The following is a 19,423-nucleotide window of genomic DNA, read 5'->3' on the forward strand; positions in this document are numbered from 1 at the left end:
ACAGAGACTGAGGCTAGGTCTACACTATATGGTTTTTTAAGGAAAAAGCTATGCAAATTGCGCTCCGCAATGTGCATAGCTTTTTCCGATTGCTTTTTTGCAGGAGGCTTTTCCGCCATTTGGCCCCGTCTAGACAGGGCCAAATGGCGGAAAAGCCTCCTCTTTCACAGGAGCCCTTATTCCTTGTGAAACAAGGAATACAAGGTTTCCCCGAAAGAGCATGGTTGCTCTTCCACTTTTTCTCACGGAAGAGCAAACACTTTCCCTGGATAAAGCGGGGGTTTTCTGGGATGCCTTCTGGTATCCCGGAAAAACTTCACAGTGTAGACATAGCCTAAGTAATCTGCCCAGCGTTACAAAGGAAGTTGTGGCAGCACAATATCTGGGTTTTCAGAATTTCCAGCCAGCACCCTAACTACTAGGCTGTCACTTGTCCCTCCCTGCTTTCCACAGGGTTGGAACATCATCATCATTTTCAGTTGTACTACTTAGTTTCTACCAACAATCATAATGACTCTCCTTTGACAGTTCCTTAAGGAAAGATATACAATCAAACACTTACATAAGTACAGACGGGTCACTACTTTGTCTGCTAAGATGATAGGATATCGCTACCAATAAACCACAGAATATTGAGAAGAGAACTGGAATATGCTGACCATCCCAAGAATCCTGGAAACAGAAAAAATATTTTTTAACAGAAAGATTTGAATATTAACACAAATCAATAACAAATCAGAAAACTTGGAAATGAATGAGAAAGGAAAGAAAGTAATATGCTTTTTAAAGTAAAGTTATTTTGTTAAAATGTTCACCTATACTTTTTGTAAGAAAAACCCTTCAAATCAGTTTTCATTCCTGTAAAAGGTTTCAACTTTGTCCTGTTCAAGACAATAAAAAACTCCTATTAACTTCAAAGATCAAGTCCTAAGAGTGCTATGGTCTGATCAAGCATAAGATTAAGACTGCCCATTTTCAGACATTTTATTTGCTTCATTAGTATTTATTTAATAAATATCTACATATTCACTTCTAGTTTGAATATTCACTTTTAAGTTTATTTATAACCAAGTTATGTAAGTGGTGAATGCCATATGAACAGTAAAGTGGCGCTCCTATTTACTATGCCGCATCACTTGTGTTCAAAGTAATTCAAATGGAATTCTCATTTTGGTTTTAGAAGATCACTAGGGAGCTACATCCCCTGCGCACTATGCTTGCCAAACCCCTCCCCTCTCTCTAGGGATAGGCAGCCCTGGCTCGCTTCCCCTCCTCCCCCCCCCCCCACCTGGCCACCGGGGAAGACTAGGTCATGCCAGCCCCGCCACCCCAGGTTGAGGCTGCACCAGCCCCAGCTCCCCACTCCCACAACTGCTGGGGAGGGCCAGGCTGAGGCATCCCCCGCTCTCCCACAGCCCACCGGGCAGGGCCAGGCCACAGGAGCCCCGGCTCTCTCCCCCGCCCAGCTGCTAGGGAGGGCTGAGGCCGTGGCACAGCAGCCCCAGCTGTTGGGCCGAGGTTGCAGTGTGGCAGCCCCAGCTTTGTCTCCTGCTAGAGCACTGGGGATAGGGGAAGAAGGGAGCGCTGAGGGTGGAGGCAGGTGGCGTGATGCAGAATGATGTGATGATGTCACTCTGTCGTTCCGCAGGAACTTTTTTTTTATATATATACATAGAGAAAACAGTTGTATTTGGTATTTATTTTACAAATACCACACATGTAATTTACCAAAGTAATTAAAAGATTGACCATTTTCATGTACTGTACATTACTATTTACTACATGCCCCTCAAACGTAATCCCTTATAAAATTATTCAAATTGCAGTTCTATTCTGAAAATTACCTATGTAAAATGGTTTCACTTTCTTACTCAATAGAACTAATTATTTTGTAATGTTTGCTGATTGAAAAAATATTCACTTTTTTTTATTCCTACTATGCTGGATCTGTGAGAGATGATTTTATTTAACAAAGAGTTAAAGAGCGCTTCCTCCTGCCCCAGCCACCGGGGAGGACTGGGCTACGTCAGCTCCGGCTCTCCCTTGCCCACCCTGGGCACCAGGGAAGGCCCCCAAAGAGTTCTGCTTTTCCCTAAGCAGCTCCACTGCCACCCAGGACTCTGCTTCTCCACAGTCCAAGGAAAAGGAGTTCTACTTTCCTCTCACAACTTAGTTGCTACTCAGGGCTCCCTGTGCCACCAAGCAGCTCTGGGCTCCTCAGCATTTCTGTCCACCGCCCCCAGCATGCTGCTATGGACCAGCCATGCTGCTTGCTCCCCTCCACCATAACAGGGAGCTTTGCTTCCACCCCGCCCCCCCCCTTCTTTTTCTCTCAGCAGCTCTGCTGCTGCTGGGGCTCCATCTTGGCCCACTATTTTGGCAACGCTCCTGGCCCCAGTCTGATGACTTGTCCCTATAAGTGCTCTCACGGGGGTCACCCGATAATGCCAGAACAGCGATGTAGCCAGACTAGGGAATTCTGGATTCTCAGCCTGTACTTGTGATGATAGAAAGAAGCTAAATTGACTCTCAAAACCCAAACTGAGCATACAGGACTGACAGTTAAGAAATGTTAATCTACTTGTAAACTGAGCACATTTGACCTAGAAATAAATGACACTCTACACACAAACATGGAACCCACAGACACATTTTTTATGGTTGCTCTTCAGAGTAAAGATGCACTTTGAGCAAGTATACATTTTTCTTTCTTCCCTTGTGCTCCTCAGCTGCCTCTCAACCAGTCTCCCACATATAGCCATATAACACTTTGGCAGAGCAAACTATTTCCTGTTTTCTGTTCAAAATTAACATTAATATTAAACAACTTGTAGTCACATGGCCACCCACAAGACTTGATATGAAATATTTTTTTAATTTGCATAATCAGGAGTGAGTTTTCAAATTCAACTTTTTGGATGAAGAAGAAAAATACCAATGCATGAAGATTGTGCAGATAGATGACCAGTTATTATATGCCCCTCACAAGAATCAGTAAAAAATATTAATTTAAGGGAGATAGAGAGTCACTGAACACAAATGCATATTAGAAAGTTATATAACTTATGAAATTAAAAATAATGGCCAAGTAAGTGTAAAATCTTAATATCAGAATGGTAACATTTTACACCTACATTTCACAAATGTTAGTAAACAAAAGCGAAAAGTAGTGGCGAATCAAACTCTAAATATTTATTGATAGTCTTTAAATAGTCTGCTCACCTTCAGGGCACCATAACACAATCCATACAATAATGCTACTGCCACAATACTACAGATGAAACTGTAAATGGCTGCAAGCAGGCTTGTAGTTGCTGGAAGTAAAGGGGGGAGGAAAAGGATCAGCCGCACAAACTTGAAGACATTAGGTCTGAACATAAAACTTCTGAAAATAGTTGAAACCAAACACACACACCCCACAACTATGAAAAGTGCACCAATTTGTTGCTTCAATACCTGCTCAGATATTAGAATGCAGTGTCTTCCCCCCCCCCACTAGTAATTTTTCTACCATTTAGATGTTTTACCATTTATTCAACAGTACTGCCTTGGGAACAGATAACTACTGCTGCAGCAAAACCAGTCTTAGTTTTCACCTCCTGTTGTGATGGTCCTACATGATCACTCACCAATAAATGAGAGAATATTCTCCCTTTTATAAGCAAAATATAAAATGTAGAACCTGGAGACCATTTGACATTGGGTACCTTTATGGAAGATTAAATTCAGATCCCCACACTGTTGCTAAAAATACTAGCTTTCAGAATCAATTCCCACTTCAGTTTTTTATTGATCAATATTTCTAGCAAAAAAATTCCTGAAACACAGAACTGAAAACAGTTAAGGTGGCCACCTGGTCATGAATGCATATATTTTGGGTTAAGAGGATTAGGTAAGATAACACTGGTCTACAATTTTTTAGAAGTCATCTGCTTCAGAGATAAAATGTGCTATTATGTATTTTGATGTGCTGAATTCAAATATGACAATTAAAACAACTGATTGGCTACTGTTTCCAAGATATTTAAGTTTTTACATTTTACGTCTATGTATATTGTGTAGATAGTAGAGTTTTAATCCTAAATTGTAAATCTAGGTCTTTTCATGTATTTATGGTTGCTTTACATGATAATATTTCACCTGTCCTGTTTATGTAACACTTTAAAAATCAGCAAAAGGGTTATATAAATACAATTTATTATGAAACAAAAGGCAAAAAAACTATTATGTACATAGTTTAGTCCTATTCAGTGCCTACTCGGCGCTTCTTGGCTTGTCTCTTGTATTCATTAAATGGAGCATCTCTTGTCACTGTCCAGCAATAGTCTGCAAGCACTGATGGGCTCCATTTGCCTTAACAGCATTTCTCCATTTTTGCAATGTCACAGTGAAATCGCTCGCCGTGCTTGTTGCTCACTGCTCCGGAGTTCGGTGGAAAAAAATCTAGATGAGAGTGCAAAAAATGTATCTTTAGTGACATGTTGCAACCAAGGCTTTTGTATGCCTTGAGGAAGTTTTCCACCAACAACCTGTAGCTGTCTGCCTTGTTGTTTCTGAGAAAATTTATTGCCACTAACTGGAAGGCTTTCCATGCCGTCTTTTCCTTGCCACGCAGTGCATGGTCAAATGCATCATCTTGAAGAAGTTCACGAATCTGAGGACCAACAAAGTACACCTTCCTTTATCTTAGTTTCACTTAACCTTGGAAATTTTCTGCAGAGGTACCTGAAAGCTGCTTATGTTTTGTCCATGGCCTTGACAAAGTTCTTCATCAGACCCAGCTTGATGTGTAAGGGTGGTAACACAATCTTCCTTGATTCAACAAGTGGTGGATGCTGAACACTTTTCCTCCCAGGCTCCAATGACTGTCGGAGTGGCCAATCTATCTTGATGTAGGGGGAATCTCTTGCACGACTATCCCATTTGCAGAGAAAACAGCAGTACTTTGTGTATCCAGTCTGCAGACCGAGCAAGAGAGCAACAACCTTCAAATCGCCACAAAGCTGCCACTGATGTTGGTCATAGTTTACGCACCTCAAAAGTTGTTTCATGTTGTCATAGGTTTCCTTCATATGGACTGCATGACCAACTGAAATTGATGGCAAAACATTGCCATTATGCAGCAAAACATCCATGACTTCTAGGAATAATATGATGCAATTCATATCATGTATGATGCAATACCAGCTTCAGATTGCATCATTCATTGTTTTGCCTAAAAAGCAAGTACTGTCCAAACCCAGTCACAGATTTATTCATAGATCCAGTCAAAGATGTATTTTAGTCATTTAGTCATAAATTGAGATCCCTTCCCTTTATAACTCACTTATCCTCCGCCATTCACAAGTCAAGGGTTGTATATACTGACCCAACAGCATATCTTGAAAACTAGAGCCAATCAACAATTTTAAGCATCATTTTCGTTCTCAGTGACCCAGAATTAGTAAAGTTTGACTATATTTATTTCAGAAGCATTTTGGCTGTAGAGCAGTGTAATAGGTGAGATTGGCAATGAAGTTATGAGTGAGATGTTTTCAAATCCTACTGAAAGTTAAGGCAAGTCAGAATTGCATCAGGAGCATTTCATGACTAAAAGTGTCTGCTCAGAAATCTGACAACAGAAGGATGCTGTGGAAAAGGTATTAATTTAAACCTATACTTAATATTTCAACTGTGCCCAAGAAATCTCACTGATACAGGAACACTGTAGATGTTTACATCTCCACCACAACTAAAATTAGTCAAATGCATTGGGTACAGTGCTGCTTTTTTGCATTCCCTGACCCTGAGAAGTGTACAGTATAAATAACTTATCTGAGATGAAAAGAAAAGAGCTCTTAAAAGTGCTCAACATAGGTAAGCCACAATCTACTTAAATAGATATGTTCATAGATTTAAATGACCAATTTGGCACTGGTCATGTTGGAGAGAGGCTGTGGATAAGAGTAAAGAAACTTTAGGCTGGATAAGCAAGAAAGAATCAGTAATCAGTCTTTAAGGAATGTAGAGGCCAACAAGGAGATTGGGAGGGAAGGATTAGAGGTACACTTTCACCTGGGAACTGCAAGCACTTTGTCAAATGGGTTACAAAGATGTTACAGTTCTATGTATCTTCATCATTTATCATCTGTTTTTTATTACAGTATTTAGATACCAAATACAACAATTGAAGCAATAAGTTTTCTGTGAATGGAACATTTTTCTGCCATCTCCGATCAGGTGCAAGTTGCTTATTGTATGTACATTTGGTAGGTTTTAAATGGAAGTGAACAATTTTCTCTCTCTACCATGTCCAAGAACTTTAATTTTCTACCAGTAAGCTATTTTTGAAAACTTTTTGAAACAACCTCTGACAGAGGTCTCTTACTGTCACACTGGAGGAATTATTTTACTTGTATTTACACTGAAGAATTGCTATTAGCTACAGAACGGTGCTATAGGAGTTTGCATACAATTTATTTCACTGACTTCCATAGGTTCTGTATTTTAAGCCTGGATCTAGAAATCATGCTGCTAAACACACCTTTACATTACATTATTAATCCAATTCAGAAAATGATGGTAGTTGCCTGATCTACTGTGCCCAAGAAATCTAATACTTCCCTGCAGATTTGACAAAACTGTACTCCCCATCAGTGTTCCCTGAAGGCTGAATGGTGAGGTGATCACCCAGGATAGATTCAAATGCTGCCCAATTGATTAGCAGAGCGTCCAGAGCTGCCCACAGCCAGCACCATGTGTTTCTATTGGTGGTGCACATCAGCACATGCCTTGGTGCACATAAAATTTATTCTGTATATGGATGAAAAAAATTAGAGGGAACACTGCTCACCATTGCCACCAAAGATATGAATATCCAGCTGTTCACAGAGGTACATCACAAATGTATTCACCTGAGGCAGGAGACCAATGAAGAATACTATAGGGAAACACAGCGTAAATACTATGGAAAAGAAAGATAAATGAAAGAAGTGAGTATGGAAACTCCGATATATTGCAATACTCCTCATAGTTGTAGTTAAACAAGCATCGCTATAGCATATGTACTTTGACAGTTTCCTATTACAGGATGAATAGTGGTAGAAATGTAGACAGTTTTCTATTACAGGTTGGACCTCCCTGGACCAGGATCCTCAGGACTTGAGCGGATGAGGGATTTTGTCGTAACAGGGGAGGTCATATCTGGCCCCCCTGCTACCACCCTCCCCAAACCTGGACTGGCTGGTGGCATCTTGGCTGCCTTCCCCCCTCCCCCCCATCTTCTGCCCCTTCCCTGTTAAGGTGTGGTGCGCTGGGTTTCTGAATGCTCAGGGCTCCTGGACACGCTGGGAAGCCCCACTGGGTTGTACCTAGCAGCCCAGCTGCAGTGTGCCAGGGAGCCCAACCACCTCCCTTCCACCAGGACTTGCTGGTCCTGGAACATCCGTGGTCCAATTGTCGAACCAGGGAATCCCGATTTACAGAGGTTCAACCTATACATTAAACTTCATTTAAATTCCACCTTCTGCCTAGATTAGTCACAACATTACAACATTCAGAGGATAGCACATATCTGTTGACTCCCAATCTAATCACCACTGAAATCTGACAAGAATTTTATATCACAAGCTTTTCAATTTCATATAGTAAAATCACAGAAGTTCTTCAGGTATAAAGTCTTGAAAATGTCTCTCACATGAGAATTTAAGTTTTCATTCATCTCAGCAGATCACCTGTAAAAACTCCTGGGGGGAAATTCTGGTTGCATTTAACTCAAAGGGGCCAAAATTTCATCCTATGACACCACAGGTTTGTTGAACATTAAGAAAAACCTCACTGGAATGAATAAATAAGTTTATAAAATTGAAGAGAGGAAGTTTGTTTCTTTAATTCTAGCTTTCCTCCCTCCCTGTTTCCACCTCCCAAGACAGACTAACTGTTCAATTGGACATTACACATAGGTTATATATGCTTTCCCACTACAATAGACAGACCCTAAGCTCCTTCTTTCACATCTAAGGCTATGTCTATACTTGCACAGACTTTGCACTGTCAATTTCACCAGTGAGTTCAGCTCCAGGAGTTCAAAATTACTGCAAGCAGGGGACTGTTTGCTCTGTGGAGCAGACATTATCACCTGACTAGATGATAAGAGAGCACTTGCCAAGACAACTCGAAGAGGAGTTTCAAAGTTCCCAGGGCTCTATTTATCTGACATCAGAACAGCAGAGCTGTTGGCCGGAGTGGTCACCTAGGCACTATGAGATATCTCCTGGAAGCTAAAAGCTTTTTAAACCAGAAGAAAAGGTCTTCCCTTGAACATCACTAGTAAGAGCTGTACCTTTCTTGCGCAAGTATGAGGTGTTTTTTTGGGGGGGTGGGTTGTTTTTGGGGGGGTTTTTTTTTGTGGTTACCTGTTTCCATAACTGGTATTCTTTGAGATTTGTTGCTCATGTCCATTCAATGTAGATATCCGTGCTCACCATGTGCACCAGTCACAGAAGACTGTACCTCAGAAGTATCCATAGGGGACCAGCTTCAGTGTCCCCTGGAGTGGTGCACATAGGCCACACAAGATAGGATACTGCCGGGCCTCTCCCTCCCTCAGATCTTTCTTGCCAGAAACTCTGAGAGGGGAAGGAGGATGGGTTGTTGAATGGACATGAATACCACATCTCGTAGAACGCCAGTTATAGAAACAGATAACTGTCTTTTTCTAGTGTTTGTTCATGTCCATTCAACGAAGAAGACTATAAGCAGGGTCTACAGAGGCGAGTAGGAGTTTAAGGACATCTTGAAAGTAACATGGCTCTGCCATCCTTGGCTTGCTGAGTGATGGCGTAATGGGATGTAAACTTGTAGACTGAGGGCTATGTTGCCACCTTGCGGATGTCTTGAATTGGGACGTGGGCCAGGACGGCTGCCGAAGAGACTTGTGCAAAATTTGAGCCAGATCAGATAGTGGGGCTCAGGTCTTGTAGGTCCAGGCTGGGATGAAGGCCCCCTTTGGCTTTCAAAATTAAAAAGTAACAGGAATAGAAGCCCCTGTTTCTGCAATGGGACAGTATCTCCTCCATGCTCCCACCTGGAGTAACGACCTGATCTACTGCTTGAGCAGTTTTTTATGAAAGGGGTCCCTGAAGAGGAACAGGGAGGATGAGTGGGAAGGGGGGAGTAGAGGATAGTTGCAGTGTATAGCCATGCTGTATTGTGGCCAGGACCCAACGGTCCACAGTGATGCTGCTGCAGGCTGGGAGAAAGGAGCGAAGGTGGGATGAAAATAAAACGTGGAGGATCTGGTCCAAAAGGCATGTCATGCCAAGGCACACACTCAAAAGGCCAGGCTAGAGAAGTGTTGAGAGGCAGATTGAGACTGATGGCTCAGCTACTTCCAGAAGGGCTTATATTTCCCTGGAGCTGGGTCCTGCCAGGGGTAGGACCCTTTCACCTGGGGTAAGTGGGGTCTGAATGTCTTCCACTCTTGCCCTGGGATTTACAACCCCAAGGTATTCAGGGTAGTTAGGGACTCTATAAGCCCATGCAATTTCATGTCTGGTTGTTTTGTGAATAGGGCAGCCCTGTCAAATGGAAGATCCTTGATGGAATGCTGGGCTTCCAGAGACAACCTGGAGAGGAACAACCATGGCAACCTTCTCATTGAGACTGTGGATGCCGTGGATCACACTGCCGAGTCCGCCACATCAGAAGCTGCTTGCACCCTACCTGTCAAAGCTCCCTCGTCCACAATGGCCTGAACTACTCCATGTGTGTTTCAGAGAGTGTAAAATCAAACTTGGACATTGCCTACCACATATTCAAATTATAGTGGAAAATGAGGGCCTGGTGATTCGCCACTTGGAGTTGGAAGCTCAATGAGGAATAAAGCTTACAACCAAACAGATCAAGATGCTTCGAGTCTTTATTCCTTGGGGCTGGGGCAGGTTGACCTTGTCTTTCCTAATTGTTTACCGCATCTACTAAGCAAGGAGTTGGGGGTAGAGTGACTACAGAAATATTCATAGCTCTTCATGGGGACAAAATACTTCTTCTGCCCTTTTTGAAATGCCACAGAGTTTTGGCAATCTTGTCCATTCCATCATACAGCAGAAGGGCCACCTTAGCCAGCACTACCTGTCTGAGGACTCCAAACGACATCAGAAGCCTCCTCCACCTAGAGGTCCAGGTTTGTGGCCACCCTCTAAGTCCTAGAGGGCCTTAACTTGACAGACCTCTGGAAGGAGTGTCATGAGACGACATTGAGGAGGCTTGTGCTGAAAGCCCTTCCTCTGCTACTGGGGGACGGTCATCTGCCTCTTCTTCCACCTGAGGGGTAAGTGGCCTGGTGGACTCTGGTGCATGCCAATTGCTAGCTGGAGGCCTCCAAAAGCCCCAGCCACTGAGCACATCATGTGGGGCTGTACGGGGAAGCTCCAGGGAGTCCATGGGTACTCTTGGCCTGGCCAAAGTGCCTGGGGCCACGGGATGTTTTGCAAAGCTGGCTATAGCACCATCTAAGACAGCACAGAGTACAGTGCAAACAACTGCACTTGGGGGGAAGGAGGGAAGAGAAACAGACTCCAATGCAGAGCTGACAGGTGGAGCTCTTTTAGTTCTCTCCAGTTCTGGGAACTGCCAGACAACACTGACCCTATTGACAGCGGACAATGCCTAGATCAATGGTCAGCAGACCAGCACCAGTCACCACTTGCTCCAGTGGTGACTGGTGTTGAGAAGTTGGTGTTCGATGCAGGGAAATCATGCGCAACCTGTAGGGCCTATGGTCTTGACACAAGCATCTCAATGCTGGTGAGTGTTTGCAGGGATCTGTCCCTAGAAGGCCTGTATGGGGGAAGTGTCTAGCTCCAGTGCGCTTTGGCTGCTAGGGGTGGTGCATGCCTAGACAGGTCTATGTGCAGATTCTGGCTACGCTTGAGATGACACGTCTGGCCCTGTCTCGCTCTCATCCACCATGCAGGGCTATAAGGGGCTCTCCTGTCCACCTGAACGGGAGTGTGAGAGCACTGTGTGCTCAACAACCAAGGAGCAAATGGCAGCTTCCCTTAATGCTGGGACCCAGACGATGCCAGAGTCAGAGGCACCAACATAGTAACAATGTCCTACACTTCCTGAAAAGCCTTCAGAGTGAAAGGGATGTGGACGGGCAGGTTGGGCAATAGGGAACTAGGAGGGCTGCCCTGCTCGGTCTGCGTCAACAACTTGTCTGGAGTGTGGTCCCCATTGTGATCCCCTTTCTTTGCCTTCTTTTTACGTAGAGCAGGAGATTTATCTTTGACTGACTTCTTGGTCTTCTTGGCTGGAGCCACACAAGATGCCTGATGCTGGCTTGATGGCCCCGGGGGAACACTATGCACCAAGGCTCTGGTGCTCAGAGCCAGGTCCAACCACAGGTCCTGGAGAGTGAGGGGATACTCCATAATTAGGGCCTTTTGCTGGAGGATCCTATGTTTAATGTTCAAGGACAAAAGGATCTGAAGATCCGACATTTGTCCAAAATGAGGGCTTCACCAAGGCAGCGAAGGCAATGAGGATGCAGGTCACTGTCTGGCACAGGCCTGCAGCAGATAGCCCGGGAACAGGGCATGCCCCACTCCCCGGGTTTTAAAGTCTATGCTAAGTCCCTAACAGGGATCAACTAACTGCTAATCTGCAACTATATACAAATACTTAAACAACTTACTAGAGGAAAACTATTTACAATTAAATGGGAGAGCTAGCACTGAAAACTAGAGCCGAAGTTGGAGCACACAGTTCCAAGCACTATCAGTGGTGGTGCCCTATATAGCGCAGCATATTTGCACCACTCCAAGGGGCACTGGAGCCAGTCCCTATAGATACTGCTGAGGAAAATAAAACTTCTGGCATCGGTGCAAGTGGCAAGCACATGCACCTACAATGAATGGACATAAGCAAGGAAGAACGGAGTTTAACTGCAAAAAATCATTGGAAAGTGTAGACATGCCGATAGATTTTGCACAAAAAGGACACTTTTTGCTTCAAATGGCAAATGTAGACATGTCCTTTGTTCAGACTACTGTATCAAACTGCTGCAGCACTGTTCTCTGACAGACATTTGGAGTAGATATAGACTGTGTGAATTAGGTGTGCATGTCCCTCTTGGTAGACAAATGAGAACAGATACCCTAGCTGAGTTCTCATTGGCTTCACTGCTATATGCTGGCATCAGCCTAATTAACCCTGAGGTTTGTCTTGCCCTGCATCTATGTTCTCTGGCAGAAAGGGCTGTCTTTTCCAGGAGTGAACGAATTCTGACAGTCTTGTGGTTCTGATCTATGCTTGTTGATTCTATCTGGCAGTGTAAATCTGCAACCTATGTGCAGTTCTTTGTGGAATGTGAAACCGTGCCCTCAGTGTTACAATGCCTTCAAAGCAGCTGGTACCTGAAATAAATTAGTGTTAATTGTTCAGGAAGAAGAGAAGAATTTGGGGTTGATGTAATGTTCACTGGATTTTATGAGCACAATTATCAACTCAAGCACAAACTACAAGGGTGGAGACAAGCCTACCTAGCAGAAATTGGAAGAAAAAGAAGTGGATTTTTAGACAGTAAGAGGGAAAGTATTTTGAAAGCCATCTCGAAGATGGCAGAGCCTGGAGAAGATAACACTGCCTATCATGTTGAATAATATTGTCTCATTGTTTATTTCTACTCCCCAGTCTGTCTGTAGTCATCTGCTGCCTCTTGTGTTATAAAGTGTAAGCACCTGAGGCCAGGGACCATATTTTGTTCCACATTTGCATAGCGCCTAGCACAATGGAATCCCAATATATAGCTAGGGCTCCTACATCCTATATAAATACCAATAATTAACACACTGCCAACCACCGTGATGCACCTTTTTAAAATTCCTAGCGGTTTGAGAGGGGAAAACATTTTCATATTCCAAAACTCTGTTATGGACACCAGCAACTTAAAACTGCTCTCTCAAATAAAAAGAAATTGAACTGGGGTCAGAATGTAGTGCTGCAATAGTCTGACAGATGTGGACCTGATATTTAGAAAAAAGCCTAAAATGCTTTTGTCGAGGTGGAATAGCCAACTCTAACCCATGGCTATAACAACATTCAGGTTACTGGATGCTCATGTACAATAAAGTAACTCACCTATAACTAAGTCCCTGGCAGAGAGCAGCAGCAATGGGTTGGTGAAAACCATTCCATACAACCTGAACCTTGTAGATGTGTTTCTGCTGCCATAATCCAACAACCAGATAAGACCGCAACACAAACAGAAATAAACAGGCCTACTATAGGCTATGATACGATTATGACCCTGAAAACAACAGAAGATTTTTTTCATTAGTAGACAGAAATGTGCTTTTCACATTTCTAATGGACAGAATCAAATAATCACAAATTTAAACTTTTGCCCATACTTTTCTCCAAAAAAGCCTCTCACATCGTCAACGTCTTTCAACGAATATTTTAATCCATTTTTATTGATGTAGAGACAGTACCAACATTCAAATCCTTTCTATACAAAGAAAGGATTTACCTTTATTTTTCATCCAGTTTTAAAACAATGTTTCTTATTGATATGTAAACAAATTAAGAAACATTTTGTATTCATTGGTCAGATTTTGCTACTACTAAAAGGTTGAAGTGTTAGTTATGTAATAAAAATACAGTAATCACCACCAATAATGCCTTAAGGAACTTCCTTAAAAGGACTGACAGTATTTCACCAATGGCTTAGGTCACTATTAGAAACTTCTATCCCACCCATCTAATACATGCTCAATAAAAAGCCCTGCTCTCAGTCTTCAAGAGTAATAATTTAAACTTTCAATTTTCAAAACTGCTTTTTTAACAAATCCTCATACTGCACCTCAGAGTTAAATAAATATCCACACATTTTAGAGACAGGAAAACTGTAAGCAAGGAGATTGTGACTTGCCCAACCCATAGAAAGTCATAATTGGAATTAAATACTCAAATTCCTAATCCTGCACAATAACAGAAGTGTCATCCCAAAAATGGCACTTCTCCCCCCATATGCTAATGACTCAGTCAAAGAGAGAGTCAATCCTCCACGGTGGAAGTGCTGGACCCATTAGGACACTAAAATGACATATGCATGGACTTACATGTCGAGGGGAAGAAGAGTCTGGCTGAACACTCTGAAAGTAAAATGGAAAGAGAGGAATGTTAATTTTGAGTCCTGCTGTGTTTAGAGCATTATTCCAGGTGGAAATGCTGATTTAAGATAGGATTCCAGGAATAAACTTAAAAAACAACAAATGGTCTGGTAGCACTTCATAGACTAACAAAACATGTAGATGGTATCATGAGCTTTCGTGGGCACAGCCCACTTCTTCAGATAAGATTCAAGGAATGTCATTCCATCTGTATATATCTGGCTGTGTCTAGACTACACCTCTCTGTCGACAGAGAGATGTAGATTAGGCACGTCGAAATTGCTAATGAAGCAGGGATTTAAATATCACGCACTTCATTAGCATCAACATGGCCGCCGCTTTTTTCCAAAATGGAGATTTTTCAAAAAAACAGTAGTCTAGACACAGATCTGTCAAAAATAAACCCTTTTTTGATAGATCCTGTAAACCTCATTTTTGGAGGAATACAGGATCTGTCAAAAAAGGGTTTATTTTTGACAGATCCGCATCTAGACTGATGGGTTTTTTTTAAAGCTCCATTTCAGAAAAAAACAGCGGCCACGTTTATGCTAATGAAGCGCAGAATATTTAAATCCCTGCTTCATTAGCAATTTTGATGTGCTTGATTTTTATTCCTCTGTCGACAGAGGGATGAAGTCTAGACGTAGCCACTGTGAAACCTATAATGTCAGTTAAACCAGAGTAAAGCAACGGTAATGGCTATAAGCATGGCTGAGAGCTCTTTTGATTCAGAATACCACCAAATGCAATTATCACCATGTTTCACTGTCTGTTGCTACCCAATTTAAGTTTTCAGCCATTTTATGAACATCTCTGCAACATCAAGGCACATATCTATTGCATGCCAAGAGTCTTCAACCACTGTAATAGACAGTAATGGCTGATCGATTTTCCTCTGACTCCACAGCTCAGATGCATGCAACAATTTCATAGGTTACATGACCGAGACTACACAGATGGTAAGTTATTTGGCAAGTACTAGAAATCTGTAATATCCGTAAATATTCACTAGATATCTTGTAAAATTTAAAATGCCTGTTGAGGACCTGACAGAACTTCCAAAAGTAACAAATATGAGTAACTTTTTACCTTGGAAATTAAATTCTGACAAGCTGATTCTATGTACATATTTTTGCTAAGGAGAAGTATGCAAAAGTAGTTTAAACTTCTTACAGCGAGCAGTTTTTGAATCATGAGTTGGAAGAGTCCCAATCTCTAACAAGAATATTAATTTTTTTACAAGCCCCATAATACAACATAGGATATCTAAGTTTTACAGAAGAAATTCTCATACTAAAGGAAACCCAAACTATTTCTGATGCATTCTTTTCTTAAACTGTTTTTGCTTTTTAGAATGTAAACAGTCTTCTAACCTTAACTATTTTGGGATGACCTCCTTGGCAATCTGACATTTGGTGAAGGGCTATGCTATACAGTAGAAAAAAGAATATCCATGTGCATTTATGGAAGGATAGCCTCTTTTATTTAAATAATCAATTACAATAAAAGTGTCCCTTCAATGTTCTGACCTTGCCTGTAAGTTGTTTAAAAATACACTGACTCATCAGATTAAAAACAACAAGTGTAACAACTAACATCTCCACGTAATCCCCACCCCAGAAGCACAAACGCTCATCCCTCAAATGGGCAACAGAGAAAGGATGGGCCCTTGCCATATGTCTGGAAGAGTAACACACTCAGACCAGACCAGAAAAAAGTGACACACATGGACCTTTGGAATTAACAGAACATGTTGCCAATCCCTCCCTATTTTATACCAGTGAGGTTTTAGTCCAATGGTTCTCCCTAATCACAGCTGTGGTGGTATGTCATGGGCAAAGAGGTTTAGATTTTTATTACACCCACAGGCTGTGTCTAGACAGGCATCATTTTGCGCAAAAGCAGCCGCTTTTGTGCAAAATCTTGCCACCTGTCTAGACTGGCCACAAGTATTTGTACAAGAACACTGACTTTGTACTGTACAAAATCAGTGGTTCTTGCACAAATACTCTGACGCTCCCTCTCAGGGATAAGCCCTCTTGCGCAAGTATTCTTGCGCAAGAGGGCCAGTGTAGACAGACAAGTTGATTTTTTGCGCAAGAAAGCCTGATGGCTAAAATGGCCATCACTTTCTTGCGCAAGACAGTATCTACACTAGCAGGGATGCTTTTGCACAAAAGCATCCGTGCCAGTATAGACGCTCTCTTGCGCAAATACTTTTAACAGAAAAACTTTTCCGATAAAAGTATTTGTGCAAAATCATGCCAGTCTAGACGCAGCCACATAGTATACAGTTCTCTTTCCAAACTTCTTGGCAGCTTAACTGTTCAACCTTCACAAACACCTTTGCACAAGAAAGTTTGTCACACTAGTCCTAAACAATTATATTGTACAAAACTGTAATTAAAAATGAAAATAAAAAATTAAGGTACCTTGAGTAATGAGTACTGACAACTGGCTATTACCAGGCAAAACTGGAAGACCCAGATATCCTTGAAAAAGCCTTCTATAAGGAGTACAGAACCCAGGAAAGCAACCAAAATAGCTAGGATGACAGCTAACACATTTTCAAGGATCTCACGATTCCTGTAAGGGAGAAAAAATAATACAAAATAGCTGGTAGCTTTAGAAGAGATTGGAAGAGAACTGCTAGCATAGAAACCTAGCAAATAAGCATAGTACATATTAGCCAACTGTAATACATGTCTGTTAGCAAAGCTTTGGCAGAAGCTCCCATGGAGTTCAAAGTGACTGAGATAAACAGGAATGCAGGCAAGAGTGAGGCAGAGTGTGACAATTGCCACTCCACCAGCATTTTGATGTATGCATGGTGCTTTTTAAGCAAATCATACAATTGATAAAAGGAGGCATGTATCGGGGGCTGAAAGGTGAGTCTGGCCTCACAGCAGCAGTGGCTCCTGTCCCACGGAACTGAGCAGCGTGCTTTGCCATCTCTCCCTTTACGCAGTGTTGCAATGCTACTCACTCAAATCTGACCCAGCTAAACCTAAATTGTACTCCAAATCTGTCTACCAGGTTGTAATACCCAAGGGCTACGTCTAGATTGCATCCCTTTTTCGTTATTGTCCTGTCCCTTCCCTTCCTTCCTCCACCTCCCATTTGCCCCCACTCTTCATTGAACTCATGCAGTGGAAGACAGTCAGTATCCTGAAAAAATTAAGCATTCAAGAAGCAGCTTTGATGACCCCGGAAAGTAGTTTAATATTCAGCTAGAGGAATGTTGCCTGTTATATGGGCCTCTCTCAGAGATCCACAAAGGACACTCAGGATTCCATCACCACGTTAGGGAAGGTGAGAAAAAAATACTTTAGCTATCTTATGTGTATGTGACATGGTTATGCATTTAATAGGACTGTGCAGTGCAAGAGTTAAAACTATTCTCTCACTGAGTGGCATTAAGCCACTCACTCTATACTTAAACCACAGGGTAGCACTAACTAATAGAAATAACAGGAGTTTACAGAGTTATTATTGCATAGACAATTGTACTTAGGAAAAATAAAAATTACTGTTTAAATTTCAGCAGACTAAACATGGCCAACAGGGATTCGTGTTGACCTTATTTCAACGGGTGATACCAAATAACATGATTTGGTTGGGTCTGCCTAGAAGATGAAACCCTGGAATTGCTTGAATTATACTTGCATTTATTTCAGTTTGTAACCATTTGGAGAGGCTCTGAGGCTAACATTATCTTGTATCATCTCAATTTTCTGGCTTTACTGCGAAGAGTGCAATAGCAATCTTTTGTATTTAAACAGTTCCTAGAGAAGTCACTATCTTGTCTTCATACACATTGTCTCATTTTAGTATCAATAATTTGGAATTTTCCATTTAAGTACTAATGAGGAAATAGTAGAAGAAAATAAAAGATAGCTTTAATAATATTAGTACAATTACATTTTGATCAGTTTCTTTTTTCAGTGCTCAATAAATTTATATGGCTTGCCAGAGATATATTCATTTTTATCATTTGGTATGTTATTCAAAATTTAGTTACTATTCTTAACCTTGTTCCTTCAAGTTGTAATCAGGAGCATCTCACCTATCAAACAAAGCCAATAGGGTTAGTCTATCAAAATGAATGCCAATCCACAGTTTGGGTAGGATCCAAAAGCGGTAGTATTGTTTAACTTTCTTAGCTGCTTCCTCTTGTGGTTGCATATGGTCCTGGAGGTCAGGGCTTAGGTCAATGTCTTGCTGTTCCAGCAGATCAGTATCTATGGTTAGCAGCCTGTTCAACCTGATCTGAGGAAGAGAAAGCTAAAAGAAAATAAGTATTAACAGTACTTTCAAGTTCTAATTAAACTTTCTACTACACTTATTACACAAATCTGAAGAAAGGTGCAATAATAAGGCAAGCAAAAGTCTTGCCACAGATACAGACTAATTCTGATTTTAGATAAAGATAAATGGCTATATATTGACATTTCATGTAATCAGCTATTCTGAGGAGGGAGAGCTGGGGCTGGGCTGGGCTGGCCTTGGAAGGAAAAGGGGGGGGGGGAGGAGGGCCCAGTAGGCTTCCATGCCTCAACCTGGCCTTTCCCCTGGTGACGGGGGGGGGGGGGGGGGGGAGAGGGGGAAGGGAAAGCTGGGGCTGCCTACTCCCCAGAGAGGGGGCACCGCCCTCTAGTACTTAATAAAAATACTTTTGTTTATTATCAATCCCAGTGTAAACAATTATCAATGAAGGAGAGAGATAACAAAAAGGGCAAACTTATTTCTATATAAAACCCTTTTACAGAGCAAGACAGATTTATTTGGGGGTTTGGTCCTATTTGGGGCTGTGTAGCATGTAACCATAATAGAAGCTGATGCTTATCGGTTAACCGTTTGAACAGTTACACTTCTGCATCTCTAGAAGAAAGTGTAAAGGTATGTTTGAAGCTGACAGTAATAATAGTGTTTTGTGTGCCATGGGAACACTGGGAACCACTGAATTTTTGCACCCAGGTACTGTATGTTCAATGAAGTGGTGTGGGCTTTTCACTTCACTTGTGTGCCTCATTTCACTTTATCTAACCTTTGCACATTACATCTTGGTGGCAACATGTATACCTTGATAGAGTCATGACTGGTTCTAAGAACAGCAGGACAGAAATTCATAAGTTCTGTCTCCTATAGATCTCAGAGGTAGAACCTTATTCCTATGCACCTAAGTACATGCATCAATCTTTTGGTCAAATGTATTACATTTGTCAGAACCTACTCCAATTTCAACATGCTTTATGATCAAATTATAC

The 19,423-nt window shown here is 41.9% G+C and overlaps 1 protein-coding gene across 9 annotated transcripts in view; it reads right to left on the minus strand.

The window, feature by feature from the left end:
- Positions 1–19,423, minus strand: part of PCNX1 (pecanex 1) — a 162,359-nt gene that overhangs the window by 67,294 nt on the left and 75,642 nt on the right. For all 9 annotated transcript variants that reach the window (XR_012903471.1, XM_075927290.1, XM_075927293.1 and 6 more), the window contains 7 exons: positions 18,223–18,440; positions 16,589–16,742; positions 14,106–14,138; positions 13,123–13,291; positions 6,833–6,943; positions 3,223–3,314; positions 563–672 (listed from right to left, as the gene is read on the minus strand). Coding sequence is in view for 8 of the 9 variants with exons in the window: in XM_075927290.1 (XP_075783405.1) it covers positions 563–672; positions 3,223–3,314; positions 6,833–6,943; positions 13,123–13,291; positions 14,106–14,138; positions 16,589–16,742; positions 18,223–18,440 (887 nt within the window). In the remaining variant the exon portion in view is untranslated. The remainder of the gene's footprint in view (positions 1–562; positions 673–3,222; positions 3,315–6,832; positions 6,944–13,122; positions 13,292–14,105; positions 14,139–16,588; positions 16,743–18,222; positions 18,441–19,423) is intronic.

Source organism: Pelodiscus sinensis, chromosome 4, assembly GCF_049634645.1.
Source record: "Pelodiscus sinensis isolate JC-2024 chromosome 4, ASM4963464v1, whole genome shotgun sequence".
NCBI classification, from domain to species: domain Eukaryota; kingdom Metazoa; phylum Chordata; order Testudines; family Trionychidae; genus Pelodiscus; species Pelodiscus sinensis.